The sequence below is a fragment of the Anas acuta genome, chromosome 36 (assembly GCF_963932015.1).
Source record: "Anas acuta chromosome 36, bAnaAcu1.1, whole genome shotgun sequence".
NCBI classification, from domain to species: domain Eukaryota; kingdom Metazoa; phylum Chordata; class Aves; order Anseriformes; family Anatidae; genus Anas; species Anas acuta.
In genome coordinates this window covers 63,336-74,384 of record NC_089014.1, presented here as the reverse complement: position 1 = coordinate 74,384, position 11,049 = coordinate 63,336, and the positions used below count along the sequence as shown (strand labels likewise).

The following is an 11,049-nucleotide window of genomic DNA, read 5'->3' as shown; positions in this document are numbered from 1 at the left end:
GGAATTTTTGCAAGAAGAGCTCATTTTTCTTTTTGCAAAGTATTAGGGGGAGGATGACAAATTGGGGACTCAGGTGTTTTTTGGGGGTGTTTTGTGCACTTTTGTGTGTGGTGTGTGCACAATTAGGGTGTTGTGTGCTTGTGTGTCACGTTGCATGCATGTTGTGTGCAAAAGTGCATTTTGCACATCCATGTGCAATGCACGCATCCAGCGTGTGCATGTGCACTCACAAACACGTGTGTTCACATGTGTTGTGCACATCAATGTTGTGTGCACACCTAGCACGCGTTGAGTTTTGTGTTGCGTTGCATGCTCACATTCCCACAACCACTTTTTCTTTGGGGAAAAAATAAAAAAAATAAAAAAATAAAAAAAAATTGTCATTTTGGTGATTTTTTTCCTGTAAAATTATTATTTTTCCCCTAAATTAGTCATTTGGGCTATTGGCAGACTTCACATCCCTGCATGAAAATGCCAAGAAATAGGGAAAAATTGAGGATTATAACAAAAAAACAAAAAACATAATGAAATCAGAGCATTTAGGAAATTTGTCTGCGTGTTTTGAGGGTTTTATTTTTACACCCATTGTTGCTGCTCGGAGCCGCCAAATTTGGGGCTTTTTTTTTTTTTTTTCTCTCTCTTTCTTTTTTTCCAAATCCACTTGAATTTTCTCTTTTTGCAGGCAGGGAGCGCTGGAGATCAGAAATAGACCCCTGATGCTCCCAGAGGCCGAAAATCCTAAATTCGTGCAGAATGGTAAAGGGATGAGGCTGGAGGGTGGGGGGGATGCATGCATATAATGCAAGGAATCATAAATTCATGCACGCGGAGTGCAAAAATCATAGATTTGTACACACAAAGTCAAAAAATATAATAATAAAATTGTGCACATAGCCAAAAAATCATAGATTTGTTCACACACACACACAAAAATAAATTTGTTGACAAAGGGCAAAATATACCCATAAATTTGCATATACAGACTAAAAAAAATCCAAACAAATGCACATGCACTGAGGCCAAAATAAATAAGTAAATTCATGTACGTGATATTAAAAAAAAAAACGAAATGCGTGCACACAAAGAGCATAAATTCGGACACATAAATTCCAAAAATCCCTAAATGCACACAGACACGTGAGAAATGGAGACGACACAGGAGCCACGATGTCTCGACTGCAATTTTATTGCTCTGGCAGAGGCTGTTGCACGCGTTTGACAGGGGGAAAATGGGGAGAGGAGCAATGAGAGGGGGCAGTCCTTCTGTCCCAGTTGCTTTGGTTTATTTGCAGGAAAAAAACAAGATTCATGCAAGCCGGAGTATTGGGGAAGATAATACCAATTTCCAAATCCTTACTTTTGCAATTCTCTTTTTTTTCCTAGATTCACACCTCAAAAAAAAACCAAAACACCCGACTCACAACCAGCAGTTGTTGCTGTCGGCGACCTTGGGCATCTCAGTGGGGACGCCCGTCACCTTGAAATTATCCACCTGGAAGACCCAGCGCCCCGGGACGTTGACGTTGGAGGTCTTGGTGATGTTTATGACGGCGTCGGTGCGGGAGCCGGGGATGTTGTAGTAGTTGGTTTCATCTCCGCTGTTGAAGCCAGCCTAAAAATAGGGAAAAAAAGAAGGATTTGGGGCTTAAACACCACCCTACATGGAATTAATTTTATGGGACAACCTTCTACTATTGGTGCTGTTGACCCTAACCTCCTACCGTTGATGTTGTTGACCCCAACCTCCTACTGTTGGTGCTGTTGACCCCAAAATACGTTTGTTGACCCCAAAATACGTTATGGGCCAACATCCCATCTCGGTTTTTGTCTTCCCCAAAAAGTTATGGGGGCTTCCCTCTACTTTTGGCAAACCTGGTGTGGTTGGCCCACCAAAAATGGTGCAGGTCAACCTCCAACCTCTGGTGAACCTGATGTCCCCTCCAAAAATATGATGGGCTGTCCACCTGGCGAACCTGGAGGTGCTCCTAAATGATACTACAGGTCAACCTCCTCCCTTTTTCCTTGATTCCCTTCATCCCATTTCCCTCTGCCTTTAATTCAGCCCCACGTACGTGGGCTGGGGTCCCTCCGAGGCCCGTTTCGGCGTCACCACCGCTCGCCGCCCCCGTGGTCCACTGGATGTCCTTGTAGTTGAGGATGATGAAGGACGTCTTGGTGTCGGTGGTCAGGGCAGCTTGGAAGGTGTTCCCCTGGGAAAAAAAAAGTGCAAATGACACCATCAGAAGAGGGATGAGGAGGTATGGATGGGACCCTGGCACGTGTAAATGAGTGCAGACTCCTCGCCTAGACCATCTTGGTCAAGCCATGGTTATCCAAGTAGTTTTTTTTTTCACATCTACCTCCAGAGAAATATTTTTGGTGCTCTACCAGAGCCTCTTCCTCTGCACGGGGTGCCCAGGGTGGATGGCGTGGTGGAAAAGCTGACATTCCACACAGGAAAAAAAAATGTAAATTAATCAAGGAGTAAAGGTTTGGATACAACACCTGCATGTCAGCACTTTGGGATGGTTGGGGAGCAATTTGGGGTTTTGTGTGGATGTCCAGGCTTGGCAGGTAGAACGGGGGGACTGGGGGACACCTCAAAAGGCACGAAGGCAAATGAGAGGGTGGCAAAGGCCAATGGATGGGTCATGAGGCCAACAGATGGTTCATGAAAGCCAACAAATGGGTTGTGAAGGCTAATTAAAGCAAACAAATGAGTCATGGGATCCAACAAGTGGGTCATAAAGCCAATATTTATGACCCACTGTCATAATAAATAATAAAAAATAAAATTTCTTGGCCATGAAGGCCAAGAAATTGGTCATAAAGACAATGAAAGGGACAAAAAGGGGGATTTGAAGGCCAATGAATGGGCCAAAAAATAGGTCGGAAAGGCCAATTAGTGGATCTTAAGGCCAATGAGTGGACCTCCAGGCCAACGAGTGGATCTTAATGCCAATTAGCGGATCTTAAGGCCAATTAGTGGATCTTAAGGCCAATAAGTGGATCTTAAGGCCAAAATAAGGGTCACGAGGCCAACAAATGGGACAAGAAGGCCAACAAAATGGAGCATGAAGGCCAGCACAGAGGTGATAAGAGCAATAAATGGGTTGCTTTGCCAAAAGTTTAGGCTTGTCTTTGGTTTAGGACGTCTTTGATCCTGATGACCAGTCCGAGGGCCTAATTCATTCTGCTTCCACAACACTTTTGCCCGTGTCCACGTGTTTCTCTGCACGGAGCGAGGTAGAATAAATAAATTAAATTAATTAATTAAAAATTAAATTTTTAAATTAAAAAAAAAATATATATTTTTTTTTTTTTAAAAAAAGGACCTTATTTGGCCTTAACCACGGACCTTACCTTGTTGGAGGTGGAGCCGTAGTAGGCCACGTGTTCCCAGGTGGCCACGAAAGCCCACGTGGCAGTGAAGGGGATGTCGGGGAAATACTGGTTGATTTGCTTGGTGATGAGCCCCAACAGCTCCGGGTCCGTGGTCTCGCGGTAGAAAACATCTCCTCCCAGCACGTTGTCCACGTCCCCCCAGTACGGCGCCACAAAGGAGCGCCCGTCAGCCAGGGGGAAGGGGTCGGGGGTGTACTGGTTGACCCGGCTGCCGAAGGAAATCACGCCGTTGTTGTTCACCTGCAAAATTAAAACTGGATTAACACCAGTGGGGCAGCAACCAGCTATGTTGGAGCCCTAATATGGGGTCAACTCCTTGTACTCTTGCTTGCAGGCTTCTAGAGATGGATTCAGGACCTGGATGTGCTCTCACCAGAAAATTTTACAACTCTAGGACCATATTGGAGGTTTTTAGGTCACTATTGCCTCTACAGCTCTACCAAAACCAAGGGGAAGATGGGATGTAACACAAGTCAACTTGGCCATGCCCAAGGGTGTAGGGCTCCTCCAAGACCCACTAACCCTACAAGGATGCTTTGATGCACCAGAAAAACTCATATTAAGTCTTCCGTGGGTCACTCCCGTGGAAGGGTTGACTTCAGGGTGACAAAATGGATTGAAAAGGGGAGCAAAAAAAAAAAATGAGGGAAAGATGGAAAATGGAGAGACACGCAAGGAGGACACAAAATTTTGGCTCACGTACATAAAGGGTTTGGTACTGTTTGCTATAGAAGGTGAAGGGCACGGCGAGGGACAGCTTCTTCGATGAGCCGTCATCAAGTTTGGGGTTTTTCTGGTCTTTCTGGTCCAAACCATAGGGGTAGAACAGGGATGCTGCAGGAAGGCAGAGGTAGAGGTAATGCAGGACCAACCCCCACCCCATCCACCTTGTCCACCCCACCCCAGCCCCTCCCAGCCTCATGCATTTTGGGGTGAAGCTCATCAGGTTTGGAACTCATAAATAATAATAATAATAATAATAATAATAATAATAATAATAATAATAATAATAATAATAATAATAACAACAACAACAACAACAATAATAATAACAATAACAATAATAACAACAACAACAACAACAATAATAATAATAATAATAATAATAATAATAATAATAATAATAATAATAATAAATTTGCATTTCCATATATCCACGAGAAATCCCCACTCCCTTCCACCTTCCCAAACCAAAGCAGAAACAGCCACATTTTTGGGTGGGAATATCATCTATTGAAGTAAATCCCACTGCCCAAAAACTCACTTTCTTGCACCGGTTGGACGTTTACCACGGCTTCTGGAAAGGAGAGGAGGAAAATATTAACCACCACGTTTCCATCTAACAGCACCCCTGGAAGAAATCCCATTTTTTTTCCCCACATACCCAACAGCAGGAGCAGGAAAGTGAAGGACTTCATCCCAGCCCCTGCAAAAAATGTAAAAATTCTGTAAATTTTTAATTGTAATGATTAAACAGCTCTGTAGGTGAAAGGTTTCTCATTAAAATAACAGCTGGGCTTTTTTCATAGCAATTTTCACCCAAAACACGATGAGTTATTTTGGTTGGTCCTCAAAGCATTGCCTGGCCAAGAAGGTTTTTATTTTTATTGTTGAGGCAGTTGAGAAAAAGCAGATTTCACCTGCGCATTTCAACCTTTTAATCACCCCTTTTTGCCCCAATCTGGGGACTGAACCCATAGGAATCACTCCCTGGAGCAAAACTAGCCATAAATTGGTGGGATTTTGGTGAAAATGCATAAACACACACACATTGAATAATAATAATAACAATAACAATAACAACAACAACAATAATAATAATAATAGTAGTAGTAGTAGTAGTAGTAGTAGTAATAGTAGTAGTAGTAGTAATAATAATAATAATAATAATAATAATACTACTACTACTACTAATAATAATAATAATAATAAGTTTTTTTGGATGGATGGAAAAAGAGAAACTGAGGCAGGGCAGAGGATGCATGATGTCATCAGGATGATTTGATGAGTATTTTGCAAAACAAACAAAACAATCATTTTTTGCACCAAATCTGGTTCTTCCTCAGGAGCAGACTGCTCGTTTTATGCAATTTTAAGCAATTTAGAGAGGAATTAAGGGGGAGAAAAAATAATTCTCTTACCTCGATATCTCGTCGTGTCCCGATTTCACGGGGGAAAGGCAAAAAAGAGGCACTGACACGAGCGTGGCCACCAAGAAATGAGTTTTCCAGCAGATCCTGACCCTTCTTTTAACACGCAGCCCTCACGGCCTCCCTCTGCCATAAAAAAAAAAAAAAAAAAAAGCAGAAACGCGGTGGAATCTGCCAAATTTCTGCCCATCAAGGCAGCGTGGAGCCGCAGTCCCCTGGGATCTCAGGGGAAGATTTCGGGACCTGGGAGACCCTTGGCTCCTCCCGATGTTTTTTTCATTATCCTACACGAGGTTTTGGCAAGGAGGTGGAGCAGATGTGGGGAGGGGGGGGTGGTCGTTCCTGAGGATTCCCAGATGGGATTTTTCCAACGAAAGAGAGAGAAAAAAAAAAAACACCATTTCGAAGGGTGCTGGGGCTGCAGCTGGGGATGTCGTGCGCTCGGCGGGGTTTATTGGCAATAGCCAAAAAAAAAAATATGAAATAATGCTAATGAGGGTGGCCACAGGTTATACAATTAGTGCAATGTTCTCCATGGGTCTTGCACCCGTTGCAATGTCCCATGTTGGGTCCTGCACCCGTTGCAAGATTTTCCATGGATCCTGCACCAGTTGCAAGGTTCTCCATGGATCCTGCACCCATTGCAAGGTCACTTGCAGATTTTGCACCTACTGCAAGGTTCCCCATGGATCCTGCACCCCTTGCAAGGTTCCCCATGGATCCTGCACCCATTGCAAGGTTCTCCATGGATCCTGCACCCATTGCAAGATTTTCCATGGATCCTGCACCCATTGCAAGATTTTCCATGGATCCTGCACCCATTGCAAGGTCACCTGCAGATTTTGCACCTACTGCAATGTTCCCCATGGATTCTGCACCCTTTGCAAGATTTTCCATGGATCCTGCACCCCTTGCAAGATTTTCCATGGATCCTGCACCCATTGCAAGGTCACCTGCAGATCCTGCACCCCTTGCAAGATTTTCCATGGATCCTGCATCCATTGCAAGGTTCCCCATAGATCTTGCACCAATTGCAAGGTTCCCCATGGATCCTGCACCCATTGCAAGATTCCCCATGGATTCTGTACCCATTGCAAGGTCACCTGCAGATTTTGCACCTACTGCAATTTTCCCCATGAATCCTGCATTTATTGCAAGGTTCCCCATGGATCCTGCACCCATTGCAAGATTCCCCGTGGATCCTGCACCCATTGCAAGATTCCCCATGGATCCTGCACCCCTTGCAAGATTTTCCATGGATCCTGCACCCATTGCAAGGTCACCTGCAGATTTTGCACCTACTGCAATTTTCCCCATGGATCCTGCACCCTTTGCAAGGTTCCCTGAGGATCCTGCACCCATTGCAAGATTTTCCATGGATCCTGCACCCATTGCAAGGTTCTCCATGTATCCTGCACCCTTTGCAAGATTTTCCATGGATCCTGCACCCATTGCAAGGTCACCTGCAGATTTTGCACCCATTGCAAGGTTCCCTGAGGATCCTGCACCCGTTGCAAGGTCACCTGCAGATCCTGCACCCATTGCAAGGTTTTCCATAGATTCTGCAACCATTGCAAGGTTTCCCATGGATCCTGCACCCATTGCAAGGTCACCTGCAGATTTTGCACCTACTGCAATGTTCCCCATGGATCCTGCACCCATTGCAAGGTCACCTGCAGATTTTGCACCTACTGCAAGGTTCCCTGAGGCTCCTGCACCCATTGCAAGATTCTCCATGGGTCTTGCACCCGTTGCAATGTCCCGTGTTGGATCCTGCACCCATTGCAAGATTTTCCATGGATCCTGCACCCCTTGCAAGATTCCCCATGGATTCTGCACCCATCGCAATGTTCCCCTGCAAACTTTTTTTTTTTTTTTTTTTTTTTTTCCAAGGAAAGCATTGCAAGGGCGAGGGAAACCAGCTGCTTATCTTCAACTCCTGGCTCACCACGTGCCCCAGATATTCTCGTTTTCAGGAAACCCGGGGCTGTTTTGCAACTTGACCTCCACGAGCCACGTGAGATCTCGGCAGCTCCTGCCCTATCCCCCTCCACAGGATTCTCTCGAATCAGCCAAAATCTGTCTTTTTCAGAGCCAATTCCTTCCCCCCCCCCCCCCCACCCGTGGTCCCGGGTGAGTTCTGCAAGAAGATTCTCAGGAAAACACAGATTGGTCCCATCTGATTATAAAAAGGGAGGATTTGGGACCGACCCTGCACTTTTTTCCCCTCCATCCTCACGTTTCCATGGGCTTCGGGGAGAGCAAAGAGCTGCGCTGAGCCTATCAGTAAGTGGCTCCATTTTTAAGTGACTTTCTGCTCTTTTTCTTAAATTTATGTTTCTCCTCATTCCCGTCTTCATCTCCGTCCCCGTCCCCGTTGTTATCTTCATCATCAACCCCATCCTCATTGTTTTCTTCATCATCATCCTCATCCTCATCCCACCCTCATCCCCATCCCAGTCTTCATCCCCATCCCTATCTTCATCCTCGGCCCCATCCTCATCCTCATCCCCATCTTCATCCTTATCCTCATCTTCATCCCCATCCCCACCGTCATCTTCATCTCCATCATCATCATCCTCAGCCTCATCCCCATCCTCATCTTCATCCCCATCTTCATTCCCATCCTCATCTTCATCCCCATCTTCATTCCCATCCTCATCCTCATCTTCATCTCTATCCCCATCCCCAACCTCAAATTCATCTCCATCATCATCCTCAGCCTCATCTTCATCCCTATCTTCATTCCCATCCTCATCCTCATCTTCATCCCCATCTTCATCCCCACCCTCATCTTCATCTTCATCTCCATCATCATCCTCAGCCTCATCTTCATCCCCATCTTCATTCCCATCCTCATCCTGGGTTCTACTGGGAGCCCCTACTACATCCCGCATGAGCAAAATAAAGCATCGGTGATGCCTCCACCCAACCAGCAGGCGTCCCAGCTGGCTTAAATCAACCACAAATTAATTAAAAGGGGATTTTTTTCCCCAACCCAAGCCCAGCCAAAACACCCGGTCCCTGTTGGTCCAATTAGTTGGGTGCCAAACCCAACGGACGTTGGGTGATGGAGAGGAACCCGCACCTCTGAGAGCATCTGGAGGTGGGCGGGGGGCTTGCCCCTGCACTTTGGCCCCTTTTTGTCCCAAATTTCAACGATTTGGGGGTGGATTCATCCATAGGAGGCTTGGTGGAAGGTCACCAGGTGGGTGGAGTTGATGGAAATAAGGGGAAGGATGAGATTTTGGAGGTGGCATCAAGAGGGGCTTCAGGATTTGGGTTTGAAGTGGTGGGAATGGGGTGAGGGTGGGGCTCATCCCCCTAAAAAATTAAAAAAAAATTAAAAAATTAAAAAAACAACATCACTTTGGGGTAGTTTTGAGCTAAGATGGGACATTGAGGTCATTTTTTTGCCTCTTTTTAACTTTTTCTTGGCATTTTTTTATCCAGCGATGGCGATGGGCAGGATGTGGTGGCTCCCAGCCTGGCTGTCCCTGATGTGTGGTGAGTGATGATATGAAATTTCCAAAAAAAATCCAAAAAATGTCATTTTTCTGAGGATGGGGCTTGTTTTGGGGGGAAATTGGTGCATTTCTGCAGTAAGAAACCCTTATTCCTTTTTTCTTTTTTTTTTTTTTTTTTAAAAAAAAGAACATTTTTTCTGTTTTTTTTTTTTTTCTCTGCAAAAATCTTTATTTTGTGTCTTTGTCATCAAAAATCCCTTATCACCTATTTATTCATTTTTATAAAAACAAAACTACCTTTATTATCTGCTCCTTTTTTTCCAAGAAAATCTCTTTACTCCCTATTTTTTAGGAAAAAAAAAAGGTCCTTATCACCTGTCTTTCCCTTTTTTGCCGAAAAGCCCTTATCACCAGTTTTCTTCACAAAAAAAAAAAAAAAAAAAAAAAAAAAAGACATCATCACCTGTGATTACTTTTTACTAAGAACCCTTATAACATGTTTTTTATAAGGAAAAATAAAACCTTAACATCCTATTTTTCACTAAACAGCATGATTGTATTTTTGGTAAAAAGCCCTTGTTTCCCTAATTTTTATTTTTTTTAAGAAATAAGGTTTATTCCCTGTTTTGTGTTTCAGTTCTTGGAAAACACCTATTATCATCCATTTAGTGGCTGTTTCTTTCTTTTTTTTTTTTTTAGAAAAAAAAAAAAAAAGGTCTTTGTTACCTGTTTGACTTCATAAGGGAAAAAATATCTAATACCTGATTCTTTTTCTTTTATTTATTTTTTTTTTTTTAGGAGAAAAATGCCCTATAAACTCCTTTTTTTAGCCACAACACCCTTATATAACCTATAACCTGCTTTTTTTTTTTTTTTTTTTTTAGAGCATTCCCCTATCACTTGTCCCATTTTTCAGAAATAGTTTTTTTTACTCTTTGAATTCTTTTTTGTTTAGAAAAATGCCCTAAATTCCCTTTTCCCATCCAACAGTCCTTTTTACTTCTTTGGTTTACATTAAAAAATAAATAAATAAATAACTTATTCCCTGGGATTTTTCTTTCTTGGTTTAAAAATGTCCCGTTTACCTTTTTATTTTATTAAAAAAAAAAAGTCTTTTTCCTTCTTTTCCTTTCCAGAAAATTAATTAATTAATTAAATATATATATATATAACCTGTTTATTTGTAGGGGGGAAAGGTCAGGAAAAAATGTATTAGTTTTCACCTAAAAGCCCATTAAAACCTGTTTGATTTTCATCAAAAATCGTTAAAATCATTTATTTGTTTTATTCTCAGCTAAAGGGTCTTTTTATTGTAAAAAGGTCCTTTTAACCTATTTTTTGGGGGAGAAAATAGCTATTACTAACTGTGTTAATAGGAATTTTTATGGCAAGTTTCTGCTGAAAATTTTTGGGTCTATTTTTGTTTTTCTGGTGTTTCCCCCTTGACTTTTCTGCTGCAGTCACTGTATTCAGAGAGACCTTATCCTCCTTGCCCTGAACTCTTAAACTTCAGTTTTCTCCAGCAAAATGCCTCTATTCTTCATATTTTGGTTCTCAGGGCTCTGCGCTATAATCTATGCGGAAAACCCCATTCATGCACGCTTTAAAAACTACGAGGAACAAAAAAGACAAAAATAAACCTCAAAACTTTCTACTGCAATTTCCGCATCAAAAGCTTTTTTTTTTAGTTTTTCTGAACTTCTTAGCTGTATATTTCTGCAACAACAACAACAACAAAACCCCACTTTATTTCCTACTTCCCTGCTTTCAGAAATTTCAGTTGCAATTTCTGCAACAACAACAAAAAAACATTTATTTCCTATTTTTCATTTTTCAGAACTTTCTCCCACAATATTCTACTGGGGGGGGGGGGGGAATATATATATTTTTTTTTCCCCAGAAATTTATATTGCAATTTTTGAGGCTGAAAACCCTTCTTTTGCATTTTTTAGTACCTTCTACTGCAATTTCTGCAGCTGGAAAGCCTTCTTTTCCTGGTTTTGGGTGTTTGGGTTCTTTTTGTTGTT

General features: G+C 42.7%; 2 protein-coding genes across 5 annotated transcripts in view; one reads left to right on the top strand and one right to left on the bottom strand.

Moving 5' to 3' along the window:
* Positions 1 to 1,163: 1,163 nt before the first annotated feature.
* Positions 1,164 to 5,696, bottom strand: LOC137846660 (alpha-tectorin-like). Of its 2 annotated transcripts, none has more exons than XM_068664670.1 (7): positions 5,547 to 5,696; positions 4,790 to 4,831; positions 4,670 to 4,699; positions 4,109 to 4,239; positions 3,364 to 3,645; positions 2,073 to 2,210; positions 1,164 to 1,612 (listed from the first exon to the last, which is right to left on the bottom strand). In XM_068664670.1, exons 2-7 carry the CDS (start codon positions 4,821 to 4,823, stop codon positions 1,418 to 1,420), a joined length of 810 nt encoding a protein of 269 aa, XP_068520771.1. In that variant the 5' UTR covers positions 4,824 to 4,831; positions 5,547 to 5,696; the 3' UTR covers positions 1,164 to 1,417. The 2 variants fall into 2 exon arrangements, with proteins under 2 accessions (XP_068520771.1, XP_068520770.1); XM_068664669.1 differs by having other exon boundaries at positions 4,670 to 4,702; positions 5,547 to 5,695.
* Positions 5,697 to 7,714: 2,018 nt separating this feature from the next.
* FCGBP (Fc gamma binding protein) overlaps positions 7,715 to 11,049 on the top strand; it is a 31,032-nt gene continuing 27,697 nt past the window's right edge. The window contains exons 1-2 of one of the 3 annotated variants that reach the window (XM_068664673.1): positions 7,715 to 7,841; positions 9,009 to 9,062. In XM_068664673.1, coding sequence (XP_068520774.1) covers positions 9,011 to 9,062 — 52 coding nt within the window. In that variant the 5' untranslated portion in view covers positions 7,715 to 7,841; positions 9,009 to 9,010. The remainder of the gene's footprint in view (positions 7,842 to 9,008; positions 9,063 to 11,049) is intronic. The other 2 variants (XM_068664674.1, XM_068664672.1) reach the window with 2 other exon arrangements.